Below are 27978 nucleotides of genomic sequence, written 5' to 3'. Positions count from 1 at the left end.
CTGATTGGAAACCATACCCGGCCAAAACATAGAAAACAAAACATAGAATGCCCACCCCCTATCACACCCTGACCTAACTAAACAGAGAAAAACCAGCTCTCTTAGGTCAGAGCGTGACAGTACCACGCAATCATGAGAAACATGCCAGTCACTACTAGGGATTATGGAATAGGTGTATAGTAATTGCTGTAATAGAGAAATTTCATAACCTCCAAAACACAGAAATTATAGAACAAGCACTTCACAGAGTGTTTTTTTGATTTACTAAAAGAAAAGTCAGCTGCCAAATGTTTATTTTCATTGTAGTCCAAATACATTTAGTGAAAAGGCGTCGATGGCTTTTAGTAAAGACAGACATTTACCAATGTAAGTATACAATACAGTATAGTACAATACGGGCGAGCATAAAAACAAGGGTACACATGATCCAGAGCAGGCATGGAGGCTGGAGTATGGGGGTGGCATCCTCTGCAGGGAGTTACAGGTATTCAGAAGAAACCAATAGGGTCATTTTGAGTTTTTGGAGTCTGTACTCCATGCAGCTCCAGTTTCCTGCCAGCGTGGGGTAGTGTTTTATGGACGCGCAGGTGCATATATTCATCTCCACCAACATGGACCTATGAGAAAGGCAAGGATTAGGGCCCAATGAGTGACGCATAGGTGGTAGAGAGACGGGACTCTCAAGGCTCATATGTACTGAGTAATGACCAATTTAGTGTTTACAAAGCTCTTCCAGTAAATGTTCACGCCCTATACATTTGTGACGCAGTTCAATGCTTCGAAACCCATACAGGTGGTGTGGCAGGGAGTCACAGCTCTCACAGTGCTTGAAAACAAAATGACTCCCCCCTGGAGTTCAGAGTTTCCCAAACTCAGTACACGTTTTGATTTATGATTTAAACTTTCTGATTAGTTCATTATTTGAATCAGCTGTATAGTGTTTGGGCAAAAACCAAAACTTGCACCGAGTTTGGGAAACAATGCTGTAAGGGAACAGAGACATTTATTTTTTCTAAACATAGTACATTTAAAAAAAGAAAGTACATTTAGCAGACGCTCTTATCCAGAGCGACTTACAGTAGTGAATGCATACATTTCATACATTTTTTTCTCTGTATTGGTCCCCCATAGGAATTGAACCCACAACCCTGGTGTTGCAAACACCATGCTCTACCAACTGAGCCACACGGGAAGTAGAAAGAAAAACGATTTTAAAATACACAATCTCACTTTAATGAAGAAGTTGGTCCCAGCTACAACTTGGGTTGTGAATGTTTTGGCGGTGAAAACATCAAACTTCTTTCCAGCTTTCTTCTCTGCATGTGGCTTCATCTAGAAACATGAAAAAGACAAATCGGGCAGCATTCCAAATGTATTCTATGTAGCCTGTGCACACGCACACCTTGAGTCCAATAGGTTTGGAATGGAATAACCCTGTCAAGGTAATCATTCAATAACCGTCAAGGTTGATGATTACCACTTCATCAAGCTTGCATGAGTGTTCTATGTTGAAAGAAGAGTATATCCGTTGGACAGCTAGACTTCGCAGGCTAAATGAAGAAATTATGCTCACCTTATCGCATATTTGCTGCACTTCAGGCGTGGCGTTGCTCACCTGGGAAACAGCTCCGCACATCATCATGAATAGTTGAAGTTGGAATGTTAGTTACAGTTTAAAATACCTACTAAAGATTACGCAAATTAATGTTTATATTGTCATGATCACATGACTTGAGTCATGTTTTTTTTTTTAAAGATACCATTATAAGTGGAGAAACGGCTGCTCTATAAAGCCTATAATCAACACAAAAAAACATAGGGTACTTAACCAATCTTTAACATTTGTAGCCAATACATGTTTAAATCATATATTTTGTCATTGAGGGTATATAACCAGAAAGGTGCTCTTTTGTTGATGTATAAAAAATTGAAAACCCCCTTCAACCTTGGAATAGTTCAGGCTACAGGAAGCGGTTCCGTCACGAGTGCACCGCTCCACCCCCAGTACCCCGGGGCACTGAGCATAATGACTCATAGTGATGGGAACCGAGGCCACAGGAAGTAGGGGTGCTAAAATAATATTTTTTTCACAAAAGTAGTGCACTGGGCCTTTACTAGTATTAGCTGACCAATATAGACCTCTGTAGCACAGGCAAAAAAAAATACAAAATCAGTATCTCTGCTTTGGCAAAAAAGGTAGTTGTATAATTAAGAACAGAATCTTGCAGGATTCAATAGTTGGAATTGTAAGAGCTGTTGCCCTGTCCCTTTCTCTGTGACTGCCATTAGAATGGAATCCAGAAATAACAAAATCCTGTCCTCAAACATTTACATCAAAATGTGAAAAGACACAAAACATCCACATCAAATGAAATATTTTTCTTGATCAAATAACATGGAAAACAACCACTTTTTGTGCAGTATTAATTTACTATCCTTACAAACTACTTAACGTAAATGTACATCACTGTATTGTACATAGGCTGGTCATCTAGGTTAGTACCTGCAGACTTTCTATCACCATGAAGAAAAACAATGTTCAATACAGTAACTGAGTACATTGAGACATCAAGTGGTTTGTGATGATGTGATGATGTGGCTCAGTTGGTAGAGCATGGCGCTTGCAATGCTAGAGTTGTAGGTTTGATTCCCATGGGGGGGACCAGTATGAAAAGGTATGCACTCAATACTGTAAATTGCTCTGGATAAGCGTGTCTATTAAAAAGGAATGAAAAGACCATTTCAGTTTTCATATAGAAATAAGTTGCATTTGCAAAGTATTTCAAGAAACTGGAAAACGTATATCAAACAAGTACTTTTATATTCCACAAGTATTATCAAATTAACTGTTTTGAAGAGATACTTATCAGACTCAAGTTACAAATACTGGTAAACACTCAAATACATTTAGTTTTAAAAAAATCACAAAAGTAGTGCACTGGGCCTTTACGAGTCCTGTACTAGTCCTGTGCTAGTCAATGCCCCCCACACAAATTGAGTTCCATACAGAAATGGTTTGTTGAGATCGGTGTGGAAGAACTTGACTGGCCTGCACAGAGCCCTGACTTCAACCCAATCTAACACCGTTGGGATGAATTAGAACGGCGACTGCGAGTCAAGCCTAAGGACCAACTCCATATTAATGCCCATGATTTTGGGATGAGATGTTCGAAGAGCAGGTGTCCACATTCTTTTGGTCATGTAGTGTATGTGCATCACGTCATTGCCCTCTCTCGTCCTCTCGCTCTCTCTGCTGTGTCTGCTGAGCCGTTAGGCCTGCCCTGCAACTTCATTGGATAACGCTCTGCAGGTTTCTTGCTAGCTGTCACTCTTATTGCAAGGGATCTGGCCCATGTGCCGAAAAAGTCATGGCACAGCTTCAAGAAAACTGTTGCTTTCAAACTAGGGATTTCGTGGCTATTTGAGGTAAAATAATAATTCTGCCCATATATTATGCTTTTATGAATTCCACATAGACAACATCCAGCCCAAAGCGGGAGGTTTAAAAATACTTTCTTAGTCGCCAAAGTACCAGAGCATGCCTTTAACTTTTGGTTGAATGTGACTTCACTTCCGTTTTATTTAATAGGCTTACTTAATAAATCTTACTTGCGTAGATTTGACATTTTTTTGGTATATACAGTCATTGGGCTGGACAAGGGCAAGACACAGCCAGTGATCAAAAATATTTGAAATGATGTCGCTCGTTAACATCTTTAAATGTTAAACTTGTTTGAGTCACCAATGACACACTTGCAGGGCGGGGAGATAGCCTACATAGAGGGAAAGCATGCACTTATACACGTAGACTAATAACTCTGGACATTGTTTCAAGCGACGTTCAAAGATGCTTCTCGTGTTATGCGCGCTGTCGGTGGTGGTCGTGGCAGAGGAGACGCACTGTGATGGCACGCCCGACCGATTGTGTGACGTGAAACCTGAGGCAGTCTACTACAAGGAGCCACCGATCACAGGTAGGCTATTTCTTGACTCGTGACAGGTGCAGCGTCTAAGGTATTCTAACTAGTACTGTGCGTATTGTCGATTTTCAAATATGCCATGCACATTTCTAGCCAGGGTATCTGGGACACCATCCCGAGGCAAATTAGCCAAGAATTCACTAAATGGATTAAATTGAAAAGTGTGCATAGTTGTAGACAAGTCTATTTGTAGGAGTTCCAAAGAGTCAGTACTCAGTCATTTTTGATAAAGTGAAGGCCAACAGAGTGATATGAACTCAAGATTTCACCACTGCCTACATGTTATTGGATTTTTTGGGGGGGTACAATTTCGCATGTACACTATATACACAAGTGTGACAACCACACCCGTTGCTGACAGGTGTATTAAAAATGAGCACACAGCCATGCAATCTCCATAGTCAAACATTGGCAGTAGAAAGACCTCATTGACTTTCAACGTGGCGCTGTTATAGGATGCCACCTTTCCAAGAAGTCAGTTCGTCAAATTTCTGCCCTGCTTGAGCTGCCCGGGTCAACTGTAAGTGCTGTTATTGTGAAGTGGAAACGTCTAGGAGCAAGGTCCATAAAGAAATGGTTTGTTGAGATCGTTGTGGAAGAACTTGACTAGCCTGCACAGAGCCCTGACCTCAATCCCATCGAACACCTTTGGGCTTGAATTGGAACGCCGACTGCGAGCCAGGCCTAATCGCCCCCAACATCAGTGCCTGACCTCACTAATGTTCTTGTGGCTGAATGGAAGCAAGTTCCCGGAGCAATGTTCTAACATCTAGTGGAAAGCATTCCCAGAAGAGTTGAGGCTGTAGCAGCAAAGGGGGGGACCAACTCCATATTAATCCCCATGATTTTGGAATGAGATGTTCAACGAGCAGGTGTCCACATACTTTTGGTCATGTAGTGCACCACACACTATCTCGTTTGTTAATATGGTTGATGTACTGTCTATCAGCTACACCCACTATCATTCAACATCCATTCAACACCAAAGATTAATCCACCTGAATTGGGTGGACGCATGAAGGGCTGGTTCCAGGCATGAGTGTTCGGTTGCTTAGGGCCACCGGCCGCCCCCAGTCGGAGTCTCCACTTACTATTGAGTGAGAATAGTAGAATACACCAGGTGCAATTTCAAAATGTTATTGTGCATCTGCAGTGTTTCTTTTATGTCAGTCAGTAGCTATGTTTCCATTTACTTGTCCATTGAATAGTGTGTTTTATTTGTAAAAAAAAGTACATTTAGAAAGTTTGCATGGAAAATGGATACAATTGCCTGCAATGGTGCATTTCCATGCAACTATTTTGTGTCGATGGAAAAACAGCTGGACGTAATGACGTCCCACCCCCAAAAATAAAAACTGTATTAAAAAAAGTAGTTGAAGGGTTTCCATTACCCATTTAGGCAAATTGTGCATTAATACATTTGGTGACAGCCTGCATGCTCTCACACCGATCTGTTTCATGTCTCAGGTAGCCCATGAAAGCCAGCATGGATAGAATGCAATAATTGAATAATATTTGACATATTCTAAAAATTCTCATGTGCCAACATATCACACCAATGATTAACCACCTGAAATAATTGGATGGTGAAACTTGCATCCAGCCAACCAAAAAAGCAAGGCGATGCCATTCTTGAAAGCCAGGATAATCGAAAACACTGTTTCCATCATGATTTGTCATAATAAAGAAAGTTAGACAAATGGAAAAATCCACCCATATTGAACGGATAAGAATATTGTCAATCTTTCGTTTCCATTACACATGTTGCAAAATGTATTTTTGGCGACACTACTTATGTCAAATAAACCTGGGTCAACTGAAACCTGCCTTCTGACAGTCACTCAATTCGCCATGTAGCTGACAATTTTTTGATCGTTAGTTTGTCTAGCCGTCTATCTAAACTTGTAGTAATCATGGCCAAATACTGACTGGGCGCGCAGGGCAGTTGATTTCTTTTATAGATCATGCCTCTCCTTAAACAACAGGTTGTACAGGCAACATTCCTGCCAGCTTTTGATTATGGTGACACCATTTATCAGATTGCAGCAACCTTTACCCTTGGATGCTGTGTACCATAGCGCGCTTCGATTTATCACAATTGACAGGTTTAATACTCCTCACTACATCCGTTGTCAGAAAGTCAGCTGGACCTCTCCAAATTCCCATATCACTTCGCTTCTCCCTGTTTTCTCTTCTTTTTTGTTGTTGTCTAAGCTCAGCTGCACAAGCTTCACAGATATCTCATTTCTCTGTTCAAGTATAAAGAGATAAAAGCACCAAACCTGCTCACAGGGTTGGTTAAATCTTGATGTCCCTTGTCTCTGCCCACCTAGGTAAATCATCCTTTAGTTTTAACACCCCCCCCCCCCCCATGTTTGGAATAATTTACAACCCTCATTACGTCTTGAATCTCTGGTGCCATTAGGGCAGTTTAGAACACTGAGGAATGAATTCATCGTTGTTTGCGAGTGTTTTGGTTTATTGTAATGTATTTGTGTTGTTGAAATGTGTCTGTAACTGCTGTATCTTGTAGTTTATTATTATTTTTTAAATATGTTGATTTGTGAATTGTTTGTTCTCAAGGAACTATTGAGAATGAGACCCTGAATGAATGTTTTACTTTTATTTATTCAATCTACTTCCTCAGTCAGATTAACTTGTGGATACCATTATTATGTCTCTGCATGCATTTTGAAGAAAGTTGCTAACTAAACTTAGCAAAAAAAGAAACGTCCCTTTTTCAGGACCCTGTCTTTCAATGATAATTCGTAAAAATCCAAATAACTTCACAGATCTTCATTGTAAAGGGTTTAAACTAGAGGTCGACCGATTAATCGGAATGGCCGATTTAATTAGGGCCGATTTCAAGTTTTCATAACAATCGGTATTTTTGGACGCTGATTTATTTTATTGTTTTAAAATTTTTTTTTTTTTACCTTTTATTTAACTAGGCAAGTCAGTTAAGAACATATTCTTATTTTCAATGACGGCCTAGGAACGGTGGGTTAACTGCCTTTGTCACGTCCTGACCAGTAAAGAGGTTATTTGTTATTGTAGTTTGGTCAGGACGTGGCAGGGGGTGTTTGTTTAATGTGTTTCGGGGTTTGTTGGGCAATGTTCTATGTTAGTTTATTTCTATGTCTGTGTCTAGTTTATCTATTTCAATGCTTAGTTTATTGGTTTGACCTTCAATTGGAGGCAGCTGTTTCTCGTTGCCTCTAATTGAAGGTCCTATTTAGTAGGTGTGTTTTTTCATGGGTTTTTGTGGGTAGTTGTTCCATGTGTAGCTGTATGTCTCACAGGACTGTTTTCTCGTCATTGTTTTGTTTAAGTGTTTGTTTTGGTTTTTCATCTTAATAAAGAAGATGAGTATTCACATTCCTGCTGCGCCTTGGTCCCATCTTTACGACGAGCGTGACAGCCTTGTTCAGGGGCAGAGCAACAGATTTTTACCTTGTCAGCTCCGGGATTCAATCTTGCAACCTTACGGTTAACTAGTCCAACGCTCTAACCACCTGCTTTACATTGCACTCCACGAGGAGCCTGCCTGTTACGCGAATGCAGTAAGAAGCCAAGGTAAGTTTAATGCTAGCTAGCAACTTATGTTATAAAAAACAATCAATCAATCATAATCACTAGTTAACTACACATGGTTGATGATATTACTAGTTTATCTAGCCTGTCCTGCGTTGCATATAATCGCTTAGGTACACGTTGCTCCAACCATAAACATCAATGCCTTTCTTAAAATCAATACACAAGTATATATTTTTAAACCTGCATATTTAGTTAATATTGCCTGCTAACATGAACTAGGGAAAAACTAGGGAAAATGTGTCACTTCTCTTGCAAACAGAGTCAGGGTATATGCAGCAGTTTGTGCCGCCTGGCTCGTTGCGAACAGTGAAGACTATTTCTTCCTAACAAAGACAGCCGACTTCGCCAAACGGGGGATGATTTAACAAAAGCGCACTTGCGAAAAAAGCACCATCGTTGCACGACTGTACCTAACCATAAACATCAATGCCTTTCTTAAAATCAATACACAGAAGTATATATTTTTAAACCTGCATATTTAGCTAAAAGAAATCCAGGTTAGCAGGCAATATTAACCAGGTGAATTTGTCATTTTGCGTTCATTGCACGCAGAGTCAGGGTATATGCAACAGTTTGGGCCGCCTGGCTCGTTGCGAACTAATTTGCCAGAATTTTACGTAATTATGACTTAACATTGAAGGTTGTGCAATGTAACAGGAATATTTAGACTTAGGGATGCCACCCATTTAGATAAAATATGGAAAGGTTCCGTATTTCACTGACAGGAAAGACGTTTTGTTTTCGAGATGATAGTTTCCGGATTCGACCATATTAATGACCTAAGGCTCGTATTTCTGTGTGTTATTATGTTATAATTAAGTCTATGATTTGATAGAGCAGTCTGACTGAGCGATGGTAGGCAGCAGCAGGCTCGTAAGCGTTCATTCAAACAGCACTTTCAACTCCCAAGATTAGGCTGGTGTAACCGATGTGAAATGGCTAGCTAGTTAGCTAGCTAGTTAGCCGGGTGCGCGCTAATAGCGTTTCAAACGTCACTCGCTCTGAGACTTGGAGTAGTTTTTCCCCTTGCTCTACATGGGTAACGCTGCTTCGAGGGTGGCTGTTGTCGACGTGTTCCTGGTTCGAGCCCAGGTAGGAGCGAGGAGAGGGACAGAAGCTATACTGTTACACTGGCAATACTAAAGTGCCTATAAGAACATCCAATAGTCAAAGGTATATGAAATACAAATCGTATAGAGAGAAATAGTCCTATAATTCCTATAATAGCTACAACCTAAAACTTCTTACCTGGGAATATTGAAGACTCATGTTAAAAGAACCACCAGCTTTCATATGTTCTCATGTTCTGAGCAAGGAACTTAAACGTTAGCTTTCTTACATGGCACATATTGCACTTTTACTTTCTTCTCCAACACTTTGTTTTTGCATTATTTAAACCAAATTGAACATGTTTCATTATTTGAGGCTAAATTGATTTTATTGATGTATTATATTCAATTAAAATAAGTGTTCATTCAGTATTGTTGTAATTGTCATTATTATAAAAAAATCGGCCGATTAATTGGCATCGGCTTTTTTTGGGTCCTCCAATAATCGGTATCGGCGTTGAAAAATCATAATCGGTAGACCTAGTTTAAACACTGTATCCCATGCTTGTTCAATGAACCATAAACAATTCATGAACATGCACCTGTGGAACGGTCGTTAAGACACTTAGACGGTAGGCAATTAAGGTCATAGTTATGAAAACTTTGGACACTAAAGAGGCCTTTCTACTGACTCTGAAAAACACCAAAATAAAGATGTCCTGGGTCCCTGCTCATCTGCAGATGTGGCCAGGGCAATAAATTGCAATGTCCGTACTGTGAGATGCCTAAGACAGCGCTACAGGGAGACATGACGGACAGCTGATTGTCCTCGCAGTGGCAGACCACGTGTAACAACACCTGCACAGGATCGGTACATCCGAACATCACACCTGCGGGATAGGTACAGATGGCAACAACAACTGCCTGAGTTACACCAGGAATGCACAATCCCTCCATCAGTGGTCAGACTGTCCGCAATAGGCTGAGAGAGGCTGGACTGAGGGCTTGTAAGGCCTGTTGTAAGGTAGGTCCTTGCAAGACATCAACGGCAACAACGTCGCCTATGTAACAAACCCACTGTCGCTGGACCAGACAGAACTGGCAAAAAGTGCTCTTCACTGACGAGTCACGGTTTTATCTCACCAGGGGTGATGGTCCAATTTGCATTTATCATCAAAGGAATGCGCGTTACACCGAGGCATGTACTCTGGAGCGGGATCGATTTGGAGGGGGCGTCATGGTCTGGGGCAGTGTGTCACAGCATCATTGGACTGAGCTTGTCATTGCAGGCAATCTCAACGCTATGCGTTACAGGGAAGACATCCTCCTCCCTCATGTGGTACCCTTCCTGCAGGCTCATCCTGAAATGACCCTCCAGCATGACAATGACACCACGCACAGAATGAGCAGTATGACTGATTTCCTGCAAGACAGGAATGTCAGTGTTCTGCCATGGCCAGTGAAGAGCCCAGATCTCAATCCAATTGAGCTCGTCTGGGACCTGTTGGATCGGAGGGTGAGGGCTAGGGCCATTCCCCCCAGAAATGCCTGGGAACTTGTAGGTGCCTTGGTGGAAGAGTGGGGTAACATCTCACAGCAAGAACTGGATAATCTGGTGCAGTCCATGAGGAGGAGATGTACTGCAGTACTTAATGCAGCTACTGACTGTTACTTTTGATTTGGACCCCCCCTTTGTTCAGGGGCACATTATTCAATTTCTGTTAGTCACATGTCTGTGGAACTTGTTCAGTTTGTCTGTTGTTGAATCTTATGTTCATACAAATATAACGTTTGCTGAAAATAAACGCAGTTGACAGTGAGAGGACGTTTCTTTTTTTTTGCTGAGTTTAGCACTAGCACAATGGCTGAAAGTTGTATTTCTTTTTTTTTTTTGGGGGGGGGGGTTCAGGTACATTATACATTTATGAAACATGTTCCTTAGGCTGCCACTCAAAATAAAAAACAGTAAAAAAAAATGCATGCAGAAGGAAAATAAGAGTTTGTATTGGTTCCAAAGAGTCCAGTAGCTTGTGTAATGGAGGTCAATGACTGCTTAGTTCTCTCTGTGTGTATGTGTACACAAATACACCCCCTTGGCCAGGACACATGGGTTTCTACTTATGACTCCCTCTGATAAAGTACTGGGTGGACAGGCTAGGCTAAGTTCAGGACTGTTTCTACCGCCATGGTGCATCAGTTAGGATGTAGGAATGAGGAGATGGAGCAGGAATCCAAGTACTGGGTTTTTACATTTACATTTAAGTCATTTAGCAGACGCTCTTATCCAGAGTGACTTACAAATTGGTGCATTCACCTTATGATATCCAGTGGAACAACCACATTACAATAGTGCATCTAAATCTTTTTTTTGGGGGGGGGGGGGGGGTAGAAGGATTACTTTATCCTATCCCAGGTATTCCTTAGAGGTGGGGTTTCAGGTGTCTCCGGAAGGTGGTGATTGACCCTGCTGTCCTGGTAGTTGTGAGAGAGCTTGTTCCACCATAGGGGTGCCAGAGCAGCGAACAGTTTTGACTGGGCTGAGCGGGATCTGTGCTTCCTCAGAGGTAGGGGGGCCAGCAGGCCAGAGGTGGATGAGCGCAGTGCCCTCGTTTGGGTGTAGGGACTGATCAGAGCCTGAAGGTACGGAGGTGCCGTTCCCCTCACGGCTCCGTAGGCAAGCACCATGGTCTTGTAGCGGATGCGAGCTTCAACTGGAAGCCAGTGGAGAGAGTGGAGGAGCAAGGTGACGTGAGAGAACTTGGGAAGGTTGAACACCAGACGGGCTGCGGCGTTCTGGATGAGTTGTAGGGGTTTAATGGCACAGGCAGGGAGCCCAGCCAACAGCGAGTTGCAGTAATCCAGTCGGGAGATGACAAGTGCCTGGATTAGGACCTGCGCCGCTTCCTGTGTGAGGCAGGGTCGTACTCTGCGACTGTTGTAGAGCATGAACCTACAGGATCGGGTCACCGCCTTGATGTTAGTGGAGAAAGACAGGGTGTTGTCCAGGGTCACGCCAAGGTTCTTAGCACTCTGGGAGGAGGACACAATGGAGTTGTCAACCGTGATTGCGAGTTCATGGAACGGGCAGTCCTTCCCCGGGAGGAAAAGCAGCTCCGTCTTGCCGAGGTTCAGCTTGAGGTGGTGATCCGTCATCCACACTGATATGTCTGCCAGACATGCAGAGATGCGATTCGCCACCTGGTTATCAGAAGGGGGAAAGGAGAAGATTAATTGTGTGTCGTCTGCATAGCAATGATAGGAGAGACCATGTGAGGATATGACAGAGCCAAGTGACTTGGTGTATAGCGAGAATAAGAGAGGGCCTAGAACAGAGCCCTGGGGGACACCAGTGGTGAGAGCACGTGGTGCGGAGACAGATTCTCGCCACGCCACCTGGTAGGAGCGACCTGTCAGGTAGGACGCAATTCAAGCGTGGGCCGCGCCGGAGATGCCCAACTCGGAGAGGGTGGAGAGGAGGATCTGGTGGTTCACAGTATCAAAGGCAGCAGATAGGTCTAGAAGGATGAGAGCAGAGGAGAGAGAGTTAGCTTTAGCAGTGCGGAGAGCCTCCGTGACACAGAGAAGAGCAGTCTCAGTTGAATGACCAGTCTTGAAACCTGACTGATTTGGATCAAGAAGGTCATTCTGAGAGAGATAGCAAGAGAGCTGGCCAAGGGCGGCACGTTCAAGAGTTTTGGAGAGAAAAGAAAGAAGGGATACTGGTCTGTAGTTGTTGACATCGGAGGGATCGAGTGTAGGTTTTTTCAGAAGGGGTGCAACTCTCGCTCTTGAAGACGGAAGGGACGTAGCCAGCGGTCAAGGATGAGTTGATGAGCGAGGTGAGGTAAGGGAGAAGGTCTCCGGAAATGGTCTGGAGAAGAGAGGAGGGGATAGGGTCAAGCGGGCAGGTTGTTGGGTTGCCGGCCGTCACAAGACGCGAGATTTCATCTGGAGAGAGGCGGGAGAAAGAGGTCAAAGCACAGGGTAGGGCAGTGTGAGCAGGACCAGCGGTGTCGTTTGACTTAACAAACGAGGATCGGATGTCGTCGACCTTCTTTTCAAAATGGTTGACGAAGTCACCCGCAGAGAGGGAGGAGGGAGGATTCAGGAGGGAGGAGAAGGTGGCAAAGAGCTTCCTAGGGTTAGAGGCAGATGCTTGGAATTTAGAGTGGTAGAAAGTGGCTTTAGCAGCAGAAACAGAAGAGGAAAATGTAGAGAGGAGGGAGTGAAAGGATGCCAGGTCCGCAGTGGGCGAGTTTTCCTCCATTTCCGCTCGGCTGCCCGGAGAGCCCTGTTCTGTGAGCTCGCAATGAGTCGTCGAGCCACGGAGCAGGAGGGGAGGACCGAGCCGGCCTGGAGGATAGGGGACATAGAGAGTCAAAGGATGCAGAAAGGGAGGAGAGGAGGGTTGAGCAGGCAGAATCAGGAGATAGGTTGGAGAAGGTTTGAGCAGAGGGAAGAGATGATAGGATGGAAGAGGAGAGAGTAGCGGGAGAGAGAGAGCGACGGTTGCGACGACGCAATACCATCCGAGTAGGGGCAGAGTGAGAAGTGTTGGATGAGAGCGAGAGGGAAAAGGATACAAGGTAGTGGTCGGAGACTTGGAGGGGAGTTGCAATGAGATTAGTGGAAGAACAGCATCTAGTAAAGATGAGGTCAAGCGTATTGCCTGCCTTGTGAGTAGGGGGGGAAGGTGAGAGGGTGAGGTCAAAAGAGGAGTGGAAAGAAGGAGGCAGAGAGGAATGAGTCGAAGGTAGACGTGGGGAGGTTAAAGTCACCCAGAACTGTGAGAGGTGAGCCATCCTCAGGAAAGGAACTTATCAAGTAGTCAAGCTCATTGATGAACTCTCCAAGGGAACCTGGAGGGCGATAAATGATAAGGATGTTAAGCTTGAAAGGGCTGGTAACTGTGACAGCATGGAATTCAAAGGAGGCGATAAACAGATGGGTCAGGGGAGAAAGAGAGAATGTCCACTTGGGAGAGATGAGGATTCCAGTGCCGCCACCACCCCGCTGGCCAGATGCTCTCGGGGTATGCGAGAACACGTGGGCAGACGAGGAGAGAGCAGTACGAGTAGCAGTGTTATCTGTGGTAATCCATGTTTCCGTCAGCGCCAAGAAGTCGAGGGACTGGAGGGTAGCATAGGCTGAGATGAACTCTGCCTTGTTGGCCGCAGACCGGCAGTTCCAGAGGCTGCCGGAGACCTGGAACTCCACGTGGGTCGTGCGCGCTGGGACCACCAGGTTAGAGTGGCAGCGGCCACGCGGTGTGAAGCGTTTGTATGGCCTGTGCAGAGGGGAGAGAACAGGGATAGACAGACACATAGTTGACATGCTACAGAAGAGGCTACGCTAATGCAAAGGAGATTGGAATGACAAGTGGACTACACGTCTCGAATGTTCAGAAAGTTAAGCTTACGTTGCAAAAATCTTATTGACTAAAATGATACAGTACTGCTGGCTGGTGAAGTAGGCTAGCTAGCAGTGGCTGCGTTGTTGACTTTGTTTGAAAGTGTAGCTGGCTAGGTAACCTCGATAGTTTCAGTACTACACCTTATCATGATACAAAGGCAACTATGTAGCTAGCTAACATAGCACTAATCAAGACGTTCCTTTGTAATGTATTTAGTTTCTACAATGCTGCTCGTCGGTAATAGTTGGCTAGGTTTGGAAAAATGGCGTCGCGGGGGACGAAAATAGCTGGCTAGCTAACCTCGATAATTACTCTAAACTACACAATTATCAAACTATGACAAAGACAACTATGTAGCTAGCTAACACTGCACTAGTCAAATCGTTCCGTTGTAATGTATTAGTTTCTACAGTGCTGCTAGTCGGTAAAGGTTGGCTAGCTAGCAGTGGGTTTGATGATGACTAGGTGTGTTGACTAAGTCTGGAGTCTGGACAACGGCATCGCGGCGCGGCTGGCTAGCTAACCTCGATAATTACTCTAAACTACACAATTATCTTAGATACAAAGACAGCAAAGACAACTATGTAGCTAGCTAACGCTACACTAATCAAGTCGTTCCGTTGTAATGTAATAGTTTCTACAGTGCTGCTTGTCGGTAGAAGTTGGCTAGCTAGCAGTGTTGACTAAGTTAGGAGAACGCGTCGCGGAGGATGAAAATAGCTGGCTAGCTAACCTCGATAATTACTCTAAACTACACAATTATCTTTGATACAAAGACGGCTATGTAGCTAGCAAAAAAAAAAATCTCAGATCAAACAAATTAAACCGTTGTAATGTAATGAAATGTAATATTACCTGCGAAGCGAAGTGCGACTACTCGCTCCAAACCCGGAAGCAACATTTTTATTGCAGACACAGGAGCACATGGAGAAAGCTTGCAGGATAATGTTGTGGTTTTACTAGGGAAATACAAGAGTGCGATACAAACACATGCAAGCATGGCTGACAATTGCAAAAGGGATAATTAACTGAAATGCATCAAACAACTGAGAATAGGTCTGACAGGAAATTGTACTAAGGAACATGGCAGCAGCACTACTAAAAGGATCTTACTTATTCTTCAATAATGAAAGTTACTCACTTTGTCAGGGTCGTCACTTAACACGGCTACATAAACCCTGACTATTTCTACAATTTTTCTTAGGTTTAAAAACATAACTTTAATCAAACTGCTAGATATGGTTTATACACTTGAGTATACAAAACGTTAAGAACATCTGCTCTTTCCATGACAAACTGACCAGGTGAATTCAGGTCAAAGCTATGATCCCTTATTGATGTCACTTGTTAAATCCACTTCAATCAGGGTTTCCCAAACTCTGTCCAAGTGGGTGCACGTTTAGATTTTTGCTCTAGTACTACACAGCTGATTCAACTAATCGAGCTTCGATCATTTCAAATAGCTGTGTTGTGTTGAGGCAAAAACCAAAACGTGCACCCCTTGGTGTGCCGAGGACCAAGTTTGGGAAATGCTGGTGTAGATGAAGAGGAGAAGACGGGTTAAAAACCCCTAGAGTCGATGTCCGCGCCCCATTGGAAATCTTATTTGAATAATATAAAAATCTGTCAGTTTAAGCTAGAGATATCTATTTTTCATTGGATGCGTCTCAATCCACCACATCAGCAGATGTCGCACTTCTGCATATGCGGTGAAAGGTGGCAGAGCTAGAGCGCCGTTTGTCAGACCATGAGACATCCCGAAAATCGGTCTTCTTACAATCGTCTGTAGCGTCCAAACAGTTTGTTATACTAGACTGGTGTTTTGTGGGTACTATTTAATGAAGCTGCCAGTTGAGGACTTGTGAGGTGTCTGTTTCTCAAACTAGACACGGATGTACTTGTCCTCTTGCTCAGTTGTGCACCGGGGCCCCCCACTCTTTCTATTCTGGTGTTGGGAGTAGTACTCAGTGTTGTACGAGATCTTCAGTTTCTTGGCAATTTCTCACATGGAATAGCCTTCATTTCGCAGAACAAGAATAGACTGATGAGTTTCAGAAGAAAGGTCTTTGTTTCTGGCCATTTTGAGCCTGTAATCGAACCCACAAATGCTGATGCTCCACTAGCCTAAAGAAGGACAGTTTTATTGCTTCTTTAATCAGGACAACAGTTTCTGTGCTAACATAATTGCAAAAGGGTTTTCCAATGGTCAATTAGCCTTTTTAAAATTATAAACTTGGATTAGCTAACACAACGTGCCATTGGAACACAGGAGTTATGGTTGCTGATAATGGGCCTCTGTACACATTCTATAAAATCAGCCGTTTCCAGCTACAATAGTCATTTATAAATTTCTACACTGTATTTCTGATCAATTTGATGTTATTTTAATGGACAAAAAGTGACCCCAAACTTTTGAACGTGTGTGTGTGTGTGTGTGTGATAATTAGACAGGGCTTAAACCTGATTTTTAAAAGCCTTGAGAAAATTCAGACATGGATTGTGTGCCATTCAGAGGGTGAATGGGCAAGACAAAATATTTAAGTGCCTTTGGAGGTATGTTAGTAGGTGCCAGGCGCATCGGTTTGTGTCAAGAACTGCAACGCTTCTGGGTTTTTCACTCTTGTGTGTATCAAGACTGGTCCACCACCCAAAGGACATCCAGCCAACTTGACACAACTGTGGGAAGCATTGGAGTCAACATAGGCTAGCATCCCTGTGGAACGCTTTCGACTCCTTGTATAGTCCATGTTCTGACAAATTGAGGCTGCTCTGAGGGCAAAAGCGGGTGTTCATCTCGGTGTATATGGCTGACTGTCTGAATGTGTTTTGTGTAGATTCAGAGGTGTCGTACAATCAGTTGAAGACTATGTTTCCCAGCAGCAGTATTCAACTGTTTGACGTCCGCAATCCAGATGAGTTTGAGGCTGGACATATTCCTGGCTCCACCAATGTCCCACGTGAGTAACACACAACGACACACTTATTTTCACATGTTTGAAACATTCACAGAGCAGCACTCTGCACACTTTTTCTCTGTCATGTTTTGTTTGTTTCATATTTATTTTCTGTTATGATTCATGTTGTCATGTACCTTTTTTTTTAACTGCTCTAAACCAATTTCCCATTGTGGGGCAATAAAGTGAAATACTTGTACTACTACTAACAGTTGGGGAACTCCAGGAGGCTCTGAGACTGAGCTCAGACCAGTTCAAACAGAGGTTTGGAGTACGTGCCCCTCATAAGGAGGATAGCAGCATTGTGGTCTACTGCCAGAGAGGTAGACGGAGTGCTACTGCACTTGACATAATGTGGGCTCTGGGATTCAGCAGGTGATGACCGTTTACAATCACCTTTTTGTCTGCTAGCATCATAACCTGAGCGATGTGCCCATACATATGAGTTGTAACTACACCGACGTGCACATACATATGAGTTGTAACTACACATCTGGGCTCATCTTTTCTTCTTTCTCTCCTAGAGCTCGTCACTATGCTGGAGGATACAGTGACTGGGTCCAGCGTGAAGAGCAGTGAGGTGTTTAAATTGCTGCAGGGCCATTCTGTGTGTTTGAATTCTGCTTATTGGAAAAAAAGATATTTAGAAAGCATATCCATTAAATTGTTACTTCAGTGTAGGGGAAATGCTACACTGGAAATGACAACACAATGATAGTCTTATTTCATAGTAATTGATTGATTTTGAAATGGTTGTCCCAAACCAAATAAAGGTCAGGTGTGTGAATGTTACTGCTTTTCTGTCAGTGTGTGTGTATATTAGTCCCGTGTGGCTCAGTTGGTAGAGCATGGTGTTTGCAACGCCAGGGTTGTGGGTTCGATTCCCACGGGGGACCAGTACAGAGAAAAAAGAACTGTATGAAATGTATGCATTCACTACTGTAAGTCGCTCTGGATAAAAGCATCTGCTAAATGACTAAAATGTAAAAATTGTGTCTTTTCTATGAATGCATGTCTGTTTGTATTTAATTCAGTGTGTATGAGAGTGCAGTATTCTCTCTCTCTTCCCTTAGGTAGAGGAGGCACTAGGTGTAATTTGGGAGAGGGGGAGCGCTGTGACCGTGAAGTAATACATGTCCCCATCCTCCTCCTCACTGTTACTCCTCTGTGGTGGGGGAGCATGGGCCTGGCTCTTCTGGAGGGTGGAGGGGTTGTTTTGTGGAAGCCCCCCTCAATGAACTGCCATGTCCACAGGGTCCTGCGCTGGTCTTCTACACCGCTGTGAATATAGGAACGTCCCATTTAAACACTTGGAGGGGGAAAGGGGTTGCATAGCAGCTTGGCATCACAAGATGCGTCAATCGAAGCTACACTGCAGTCTCGATTTATAGCCACCTGAGGGCATTGGAGACTTTCATTTCGAGACCTCTGGACCAGGCTCAAATATAGTTATGAAGTGAGTGAGCTGTTAGGGTAAGATTTGTGGGTCTCATCTTACAGAGCACCGGTGCCGTTATGGTCCCTCCCAGAATCCCACTCGCAATGGACACAGTCATTATGAGAGGTTCACTGGCTGACAAAACCGAGAGAGCTCGTTAGAAATCTGTATTACAATAGCTGACGTGTACACTCCCAGAAAAATGGGTTCTTCGGCTGTCCCCATAGGAGAACCCTTTTGGGTTCCATGTAGAACCCTATGTGGAAAGGGTTCTACATGAAACCAAAACAGGTTCTCCTATGGGGACAGCCGAAGAACCCTTTTAGAAAAAAAGGTGCCATCTAGAACCTAAGAGTATAGGTTAGCGTGAGACTTCCTATGCTTCTATGTCAGAACAACTTGGCGTACCAGAAAAGGGTGTGTAGTGCATGCTAGCCTGGTTTGGAGCTTGGCGGAAGTGGGCAGTACCTGTTTGTGTGTCCAAATAAAGGTGCCCCTCCAGAGTTCCAAGTGGGACGGTTGTGAGAGAACAGCAGTACGGCCCAGCATCATCCTTCTGTGTCTCTATTAACGTGTATCCATGCATCGTCACAGCTTAGACACGGTCGATATAATCCTTCTCCACGAAAACAGGGTAGTTTGTTAGAAACCAGAATCCTACGGCCATCGAAGTCCTCACCCGGTCTGCAAAAGAACCTTGAGGGGATGGATGTGTGGAGTTTAAATTACAATCTTTTTGGATGATCTTATCGTGTTGAAGGATCTTACACCAACATTTAGACATCGACATACACTTCTAACTTTTTGTTCTCTATCCTCATGAAAAATGTGGAATATTGAAAATGTTCCTGTTATTTCAGCTCTGAGTTTGTTCCTAATTCCTGTTTGTGACTGTGACCCTGTTGATAATCTACTGGATTTCCAGTCTTTAGTTTGTTTACATTGTTATGTGGTATATGTTATTAATTTCTATGTCCTCTCCCATTCTTTATGGAATTATAGCCAATATACTAATTAGCTCACAAACGTAAGCATATTCATACACTATAGAAACAGAATATATAGTGTAACGTCTCACAACTGAAAGGAATTGTATAATATCTGTACATTATAGGAACACGTGTGATTTACAAAAGTACAATGATGTTTTGCTAGAGATTAAGAATCAATGGTAGACACATTGTAAGTGCATGAAGAAGTAAACTGTACAAAGTCATATGCCTGTGTGTTGAAACTATACTTTTCGGTATCGGCTGGATAAAGGGAACTATGTTAGCAATAAGAGGAAGAAGGACTGGGAAACTAACTGCCAATAACACAATAAGCTGAACTCTGCCTAGCAGAGACAACTTTGTATTAGCAACTGATAATTATGAGTTTATATGGTATTAAAGTTAAGGGACATCACCCTGGGCAGGATGAACCATAGTAGGGGATAAAAAGGGAAAACACCATCTTGAGAATGGAGTGTCCCGCTTCCAAATTGCTGTAAGTGTGTACTCCGGGGTGGCAATCCTTATTAAACAAACTAACCTCTGATCAAATAAGTTTTCCTGTGGTCTCTTGTGTGCACATAGGGCAGAATTCCTTTACACAACATAATGTCTAATAACACATATCAACACAGTCTCTCAAGTTGGAATTTCGGTCTCTTACCAGAGCAGAGGAGCAGGACGACCACTGGTGCGGTGGACCATAAGTGGACGAGCAGAGACTTGTTAGTAATGACACTAGTGATCTGAACTACATCAATGTTGAGGGTGATTGAGAACATCTCTGAACAATATGCACTGACAGGAAATGACAGATTCAACGCCGAAGATTAAGGGGAGGATTTAAAATCAAGAAACAGAAAGCACACCAGCAAGTAAGATTTTGCATATGCATATCTTCAACAGTAACCAAGTTTGCTCTCATTCTGTAGGTTTATTGCAGTGATGCCACAGATGAGGCCTCCTGAGCTCTCTAGCCACTTTCTTAGTAAACCCAGAAGCCCTGGCCTACTTGCGTAAAGGTTGGCCCCCTAACCAGCATTGTCTCTCACTCTCATCAGTTGGATTTGATATGATTTATTGGCATGATAAAACAAGATACAAAGGAAAATGAGTCTTAGTCTTCTACAGTGAACAGGATAGTTGTAATATAAGAAATTTACTGTACATGCAAACTTAATATAAAATGTAACTACAAAGAGTATGTGGGTGAGAGGATACGTGTTCCTCATGTCTGTCAAAACATGCACAGCTTTCTTCCCTTTAAAGTAATCTTCGCCTGTGTCACCTTATGGTCAGGTACACTAAATGTCAATATGTAGTTTACAGTGTCATAAACACGTTCTCTAAGTCATGCATGTCCATTCATCTATTGCTATTTAGTCTGCCATGGTTAAGAATCTTTACATCCTGTTGGAAAATCAAACAGATATTTGTCAGAGGTTAAAACTTTATTAAATATGCAGAGCAGCCCTTTAGATTTACACCATGTTATAACTAATACTAATAGTCGTATCCATGACAACCTGGAGGAACATGGTTATTGTCTCTACCTAAGTGTTCGGAATATAGAGGTCTATTTAACGATTAAAAACGAACATCTCTGAGTTGCAATAAGTTTGCGTGACCCAAGGGCAGTTGAGAGTTCAGAGATGCTCACAGTCCCACACAGCCCACCAGCATGGTTGAGGAAAGGCGTTTCTAGTTGAAACCCAGCAGTGTTGAACTAGTTGGGCAGAGTGGCATGGTGTTAAGCCAAGGCTAAACCAAGTCAGTGAGGGCAGAGGGGTGTCTATCTGCAGGTTCTCCCATGGTCAGGAATTCAGCCCAGTTCTGCCAGAAGCCACGTGAGTAGACCCCTGTGTCGACAACGAGGCCACGCAGACGACTCTGGCCATTTTTCTTCCGCAGAGCAAGTTGTGCCTCCCGCTCTGTCAAATTGTAGCTGATATTGATCATTTGAAGCATCAGCAGGTGCAGCAGACCTCCTGTGACAATACTGCTGTACCAAGCACAGGTAAAGCACAGGGCTGAGCTGAAAAGACATCCACAGAGTTACACTTCGAAAACAACATAACACAAACAAAATCTTTTCACACTTATTTCAAGTAACTCAAAACAGTTGGTAACTAGCCACTGGGCACAGATCATTTTGGTTGAAACAATGTTGATTCAACCAGTTTTTGCCCAATGGGTACCTGGTGCCTAATAGTAGGCAATGAAGTGGTGCTTGTTTCAATGAATCCCAAATAAACCAAAATACATTCTGAATTGTCATTTTGTTTGTGTGTACAATTTTTAAGCAAATACCAGGTACCGTAGTGTACCTGTACTGATTGTAGACACCAGGGCAGTAGAGCAGGGCGGTGAGAAGGTTCTGTCGGGGACACACGCTCCGCAGTACCAGACTGATCCCATACAGAGAGGTCAACAGAAAGAGGAGCAGGGTCAGCAGGAAGTTGCGATGATTGGCCTTGCCGACACAGCTGTTTATCCTACCTCCGCAGTGACAGACACAACACACACAACACAGACAATACACCCTCAGTTCAAATGACCAACTTCTGCTGCGGTTGCATGTGAAAGCACAGTTAGTATGAATGTGAGGTAATGAGCACATATACTCTGTGTCTGGTTGTGTCTATCTAAATGCCATAAGTAACAGATTGTCCTGGTTTGAGGTCGCCTCACCCTGCTGAAGGGTGAACCCCTGTGGGCCTTGCACATGTCTCTACAGCCTGGTCTGCTTTGGTGACGTCTTCTTGGCCTGACAGTGTGACACTTAGTGAGATCATGATTATGTGTAGAAGAGTATTGTTGAGCAGATATAAGTGTGAGGGTCTGAGAGATTAAAATATTGTGTGTTTTTATAGTAGGGAAATGTAGGCAGATATGATAAGGCGTTAGTCACCTTTGTGTTGCAGAAAGCTATTTTTTTTTATAAGGTCATCCTGTTGTTGCACAAATAATAGCATAATAATAGTCACGTCCTCCACAACAGACAAAGAGGTTTAATGAAACCCACCAGATACAGTGGTGGTCCAGGCGCTGGACACAGCCTCCACAGATCCGGCAATGTCCCGCCCGCGGGGGACGCACCACTTTGCACAGAGGACAAGTGCCCCCCTTTGCTGTCAGGGACTGTGTCTGCTGTTCCACTGGTTTGGCTGGGGATGCTGGCATCATCAACTGGTCCACTCCATTCTGAGAGGCAGAGTGTTTGTCAGGCAGTTGGCTTTGATTGGTGCTGTGTATGTCAGCCAGGGAAGGCTGCACAAAGCCTGGCCCCCTCTTAGTGCGCACAAGGGAGATGAGAGTGAGAACCACACCCGTTGTCACGGTCACAAGCTGCAGGTGACTTACATCCCCACGAGGTAAGATCTCTGTGACAAAGAGGAAGTACATGTAGGCTAGGGAGAAGAGCGCCAGGCTGAGGAAGAAGAGGGTGCGGCCCTTCTTCCGGTGTGTGGCGTAGTAGTACCACAGCACCAGCCCAGGCAGGGCTGTCAGAATGACCAAGCCCAACAGGAAGTGCAGGGCTGCCAGACGCAATAGCAGAGGAAGCAACACTAGAGCTGGGACCATGGAGATCTCCACCCGCCTGTCCCCTGGTAACAGTCTCACCCTCAGCCGGTCCATCACTGCGCCAAACACAGGCAACACACAGTCAGGTTTCTGAGGCTCACCCTTTAGCCACCTGGAAAAGACATGAGGTTAGGGATGACAGAGAGGGGAACACAAAGAGGGCAGGGGGTTAGACCTGAACGTGGACTGCTGAGTCCTGCCATGATCCTCCTCCTCCTCATTCCACCCCCTCACCTGCTGCAAGCTTCATCCAGATCGTCACAGTCACAGCAGCATCCACGTGGGTCTACATCACACTCACAACAGCACATGGGATCATCTGGCTCTGGAGGCTTAAACTTCTCCCATTTCATTCTGACTGTTCACGGATCCACTTGAAGGTCCTGTGCTTAGAAAAACTGCAACAGTAAAGAGACACAGTCAAACTATTAATAGCTGTTCTCTGGGTGTGGTAAGGGTGTGTGGAGAGTGGTCTTCATTCTTCATTCAGTGAAGTGCTTCAGTAATATGGACTGTGTTGGAAATCTTATTCCACCACTGAGGTGAAGGTTTCACAACATTTTACATTTGCATGGTGACAGCACCTTTTGTCAAGGCCGGATGTCAACAGTTACCTCCTATATGTAAAGCTAGCTTGTTGCTTTAGTGGTTTGTACGGTTGGGGGGGTCCCCTTTCTCAAATCCGGACCTCAAGTTGCACAGGACTGATTCAGGGACTGACTGGCACACCAGATGAGGGGTACGTCTGGGTGCCAATAATCAATCACATTTGACTTGAGTACTCTCTTAGTCTAATTAACGGAGTTAAAGGAAACCGTTGTATTGACGTCCCACAGACAGTTGTTCATCATAATGAAGACATTAAGGCTATCTGAAAGGTACTCATTACTTGCATCAACACACTCACTTTGACAGCACGTGCGCATGTAAGTACACACACGACCAACTAGGGATTGTCACGATTCCCACCGACGGTGGCGCCCCCTCCTGCTCGGGTGGCGCTCGGCGGTTGTCGTCACCGGCCTATTAGCTGCCACCGATTCCCTTTTGCTTTTCACTTTTTTTATTTTGTGACACCTGTGGTCAATTAGCCATTAGAGGGGCTATTTAGTTTAGCTGGCCCGCTCCTGTTCGTGCGGGATTAATGATTGTTTCTTGTGTGACGGCTTGTGTTCATGTCGACGTTGTTGTACGCCGCATGTATTTTCTCCCCTGTGTGTGGGAACATTTGTTTTTTGTGAGTGTATATTAAAAACACCACTACCCTGTGTTCGCTGCTTCCTGCGCCTCATTCCTCCTCCACAATTACCAAGCCTTAACAGGGATATGCCTACTAGACCAACATCCGCCTCATGAAAGTGACAAGAGGTTTAATAAACGCATTTTTTAGGTCGTTAATGGAATCAATTAAAATAGCTTTTGATTTTAACAAGTTTTACAATACAATTACTTTCCTCTAATATAAAATTGGCTTTTAGAAATAAGGCCACCGTGTCCCTAGGGAAGACCTATCTGGGCCAACTAAACCCGGTTCTCCAAGCACGCCTATCATATGGGGAGATGGAACGTGCATTGTTGGAATGACTGCCAGTGTTGGCTTTGTCATCTGACATACTACTTCAAATATAGCCCAGCTCTTCGACAGTCTAAATATTGACTACCGACAATATTTTGTTCCTTAATAAGTGAACTTAAAATAACTGTAGACTATAGTCACATTCTAAAGGGAAAGCTGAACAAAAAATGAATATATTTTTTAGTAACTAAACATGACAAATCAATGTTTCAATTCAATATTCTAAAGGAATGGGATACCGCATACCAATAAACACATTACCTTAACCCTTTAACCTGACTCCTAAACTTAACCCTAATTTTAACCCTGATCCCTAACCTAGCTAACATTAGCCAGCTAGCTAACGTTAGCCACCTAACCGCCTAGCTAGAATTCGTAACCATACGTTTTGTAACTACTTACTACTTTTAGCTACTTTTCAACTACTTAGCATGGTAGCTAACCCTAACTCTTTAAGATAACCCCTAACCTAATGTAGCATATCATACTAAAGCAGTTGAATGTAATATATTATACTAAAGCAGTCAAACGTATTATATCATACTAAACCAATCAAATGTAATATATTGTACTAAAGCAGTCAAACGTTATATATCCTACCAAAGCAGTTGAACATAGCATATCATACTAAAGCAGTAGAACATAATATATATATCATACTAAACATTCAAGATGTAGGATACTATACGTCCTACAATTCATATTATATTGTATGACCACTATTACATTAGTAGGCCAATGTAATGTAACCTAATGTAAAGTAACATATTGTAATGAAACAGGCCGAAGCCCAGCGCGCCATCGACTGTGCCATAAAAGCATGCTCAATTGGCAGAGTAGATATCTGCGCTTATAAACCTGGGACGCTACAATATCATAATACATGGAGTCGCACGGATTTTAGTCAAATATAATATGTTTTGCTTTGAGACCAGGTTGAAAATGGTGTGCATCTAACTTACCTTTTGAGAAAATAAAAATTGCATAGCCTACATTTACCTGGACTGTAGGTTTTTTGGGAGAATGCACCTTTCCCTCGAAGACTAGGCTACAGACCCTTGTTATACGAACACCAATTATTTCTTATTTCATTTATGTTTTTCCTGTAATATATTTCAGACTTTCCCTGTCAAATAGGAGATCCGTATCATCACACTAAAATAAACTTCGGTCCGAACTAATTACGTGGCGGCGAATTCCAGGTACCAGGGTATCCGGTAAGCGTTGGCAGGTGTGATATCCCTTTCAGTTAAAAAACTTTTTATCGTTTAATATCCTGTAATCCAGCAGTTTTAGGGGACGAGCTTGATTATCTTCTATTCCTCATCATTTCGTTGGGAAAGCCACACCGGTCATTGAAGAGGAGCACACGGTTTATTATGAGAGGAGTAGCCTGATTGGGTTGGGTGACAGTGTTGAAAAAGGAAATTGGCATGCTTTGCAGTGGCAGCCAGCGACAGCGTGTGGCAGCGTTAGGAGGTGGTATGCATTTCGCGGATTCTCAGGAGGACAGTGTCACCACTGCGCCGGGATAATTTGAATAGATCAAACGGTCTATTGGAATTGCAATACAGCATGGGGGGGTGGTGTTCTTTTAAATGTGCTGATGTAAACAGGAGGCTAAACGCTTTGTTGGTCATTAACAAAATGTACTTGTTTCTCACCACATATCCCTTACCTCCGCTTAGTGCTGCATATGGCTGAGGCTGTTCGTCCTGTCAAAGTCAATGTTCTGCACCTGAGACATTGAATAGCTTGCTTATCTATCATTTATCACAACCTGGTCTCGGAGCATTTTGTATTATTCTGTTTGAAAGCCGAGACGTTCCATTGAGTATGATATGTTACTTTCCTATGGAATGTATTCATTTGTGGATGTCCATCACCCATTTCGTATGATATGCTACAAATTACATTTGTATTATATGGTAAGAATTTACAAAAAGTACAATAAATTACGAATTTTCAAAATGTACAATATGTTACAAATTTGCAAAAATGAATTCTAGCTAGGTGGTTAGGTGGCTAGCGTTAGGCTAGGCTAGGGGTTAGGGTTAAGTTGAGGAGTTAAGTTAAAGGGTTAAGGTTAGGGTTAGGGGAAGGGTTATCTTAAAGTGTTAAGGTTAGGGGAAGGGTTAAGGTTAGGGTTAGGGGAGGGGTTAGCTAACATGCTAAGTAGTTGCAAAGTTCTAATTAACTAAAATGATAAAGTTGTCTGTGATGAGATTCAAACTCAAAACCTTTGGGTTGCTAAATGTTTGGGTTATCCACCCCGATCAACCACCGTCTGTCTGATATAACCATACCAAATGTAACATATACTAATTTGAGTGTCCCGGATTTACATTTACTATGTTACGTCTAGTCTATGAGACCAGGCTGTTTATCAAAGTCTGTAGAAAGACCTGATATTAGACTATACTGAAATTGCCTTCATTGAGTATAGAACTCACTTAATTGAGCATAGACCTCACCCCTGACATTACGCTACAGTCACCCTGTGCTGCCATGTATTATAGGTCAACCACCCTTCTCTAGCCCTTGCTTTAATGTCCTTTAGTTACTCTGATTCCATTTTGGTTTTACTGCTGCCAAATTGTTGGCTTGGTAAACCGGTGTGCTGTTTTGTTTTGCTGCCACCTTTGCCTGATGCTGCTGTAGCTACATGAAGAGTGTGGGTATTGTTGACCATTTCCACGGATGATAATACTGAGGTGTTAGAAAGACCAACAACAGCCCTGATAGTCTACACTGTTGAGTGGGGGTTAGTGGGGGAGCCAGACAGATGATATGCAGTCATGCAAGAGGAGGGAGTGGGAAGATCTGTGGTACAGCCCCACCCTTCGGTGTCATATTTCCTTCAGCCAGCAATATGACCCCGTCCCCTCCACTCACAGAGAAGACTCTAGAAGAGTCAAGCGTGTGCCTGATGGGAAGCAGTAGTCCAACTCTATGTTTATCTATGGCTTGTACATGTTTGTATAGGTTGAGTAATAAAGCAGCGCTTTCTAATGTAAATGGTCTGATACAGAGATGGTGTGTGAGCTGAACGTTATACTCAAACTAAATAAAATGAGAGTTGACTTTTGACAAATAAAAATGTGCATATTCAGAGGTGACTAATTATAACTCAAACCTAAATGGGGTGTCTGAGTGAACCAAGCCCCAGGAGTGTGTATCGCAACAACGAGCTGCCAACAACCAAAACAGGCATTGTATACCGACAGACAATTGTGTGTGCAACTCAGAATGTACACAAACAATTACAAAACAATGATGTAATTTGTACCAGTTTACATGGATTTTGATTATAGGGTTATGCAAAAACATTGCAATCATTGACGTGAAATAAAATGTTGGAAGTGTGCTTAGATTTCACTATTATAGGCTGCTA

General features: G+C 43.3%; 3 protein-coding genes across 6 annotated transcripts; 1 reads left to right on the top strand and 2 right to left on the bottom strand.

Moving 5' to 3' along the window:
• Positions 1-276: 276 nt before the first annotated feature.
• LOC106603058 (cystatin-B) lies at positions 277-1863 on the bottom strand. The gene is made up of 3 exons (XM_014196200.2): positions 1574-1863; positions 1231-1332; positions 277-617 (listed from the first exon to the last, which is right to left on the bottom strand). Exons 1-3 carry the CDS (start codon positions 1640-1642, stop codon positions 489-491), a joined length of 300 nt encoding a protein of 99 aa, XP_014051675.1. The 5' UTR covers positions 1643-1863; the 3' UTR covers positions 277-488.
• A 1544-nt stretch (positions 1864-3407) lies between these two features.
• LOC106603177 (thiosulfate:glutathione sulfurtransferase) lies at positions 3408-17623 on the top strand. Its single transcript, XM_014196497.2, has 5 exons — positions 3408-3426; positions 3836-3974; positions 16874-16996; positions 17206-17368; positions 17518-17623. Exons 2-5 carry the CDS (start codon positions 3848-3850, stop codon positions 17570-17572), a joined length of 468 nt encoding a protein of 155 aa, XP_014051972.1. The 5' UTR covers positions 3408-3426; positions 3836-3847; the 3' UTR covers positions 17573-17623.
• A 2861-nt stretch (positions 17624-20484) lies between these two features.
• Positions 20485-26065, bottom strand: zdhhc23a (zinc finger DHHC-type palmitoyltransferase 23a). Of its 4 annotated transcripts, XM_014196195.2 has the most exons (6): positions 25584-26062; positions 23243-23406; positions 22449-23120; positions 22115-22190; positions 21751-21918; positions 20485-21458 (listed from the first exon to the last, which is right to left on the bottom strand). In XM_014196195.2, exons 2-6 carry the CDS (start codon positions 23359-23361, stop codon positions 21246-21248), a joined length of 1248 nt encoding a protein of 415 aa, XP_014051670.2. In that variant the 5' UTR covers positions 23362-23406; positions 25584-26062; the 3' UTR covers positions 20485-21245. The 4 variants fall into 4 exon arrangements, with proteins under 4 accessions (XP_014051670.2, XP_014051672.2, XP_014051671.2 ...); XM_014196197.2 differs by lacking the exon at positions 22115-22190 and having other exon boundaries at positions 21751-21831; positions 25584-26061; XM_014196196.2 differs by lacking the exon at positions 22115-22190 and having other exon boundaries at positions 25584-26058.
• Between the last annotated feature and the right edge of the window lie 1913 nt (positions 26066-27978).

Source organism: Salmo salar, chromosome ssa04 (genome assembly GCF_905237065.1).
Source record: "Salmo salar chromosome ssa04, Ssal_v3.1, whole genome shotgun sequence".
NCBI classification, from domain to species: domain Eukaryota; kingdom Metazoa; phylum Chordata; class Actinopteri; order Salmoniformes; family Salmonidae; genus Salmo; species Salmo salar.
The sequence above is the reverse complement of the archived record's forward strand: the minus strand, read 5'-3'. Positions and strand labels throughout refer to the sequence as shown.

Bases quoted from the DNA above. Each gene is read 5' to 3' on its own strand.
- zdhhc23a (XM_014196195.2), bottom strand. From the start codon at position 23,361: ATGAAATGGGAGAAGTTTAAGCCTCCAGAGCCAGATGATCCCATGTGC. The intron at 21,919-22,114 runs GTGAGGCGACCT...CTGCGGAGGTAG, and splicing joins GGGGTTCACCCTTCAGCAGG to GATAAACAGCTGTGTCGGCA. The intron at 21,459-21,750 runs GTACACTACGGT...ATGTCTTTTCAG, and splicing joins GGTGTCTACAATCAGTACAG to CTCAGCCCTGTGCTTTACCT.
- LOC106603177 (XM_014196497.2), top strand. From the start codon at position 3,848: ATGCTTCTCGTGTTATGCGCGCTGTCGGTGGTGGTCGTGGCAGAGGAG. The intron at 16,997-17,205 runs GTGAGTAACACA...TACTACTAACAG, and splicing joins TGGCTCCACCAATGTCCCAC to TTGGGGAACTCCAGGAGGCT. The intron at 17,369-17,517 runs GTGATGACCGTT...TTTCTCTCCTAG, and splicing joins TGGGCTCTGGGATTCAGCAG to AGCTCGTCACTATGCTGGAG.
- LOC106603058 (XM_014196200.2), bottom strand. From the start codon at position 1,642: ATGATGATGTGCGGAGCTGTTTCCCAGGTGAGCAACGCCACGCCTGAA. The intron at 1,333-1,573 runs GTGAGCATAATT...TCATGTTTCTAG, and splicing joins TGCAGCAAATATGCGATAAG to ATGAAGCCACATGCAGAGAA. The intron at 618-1,230 runs GTGAGATTGTGT...CCTTTCTCATAG, and splicing joins GGACCAACTTCTTCATTAAA to GTCCATGTTGGTGGAGATGA.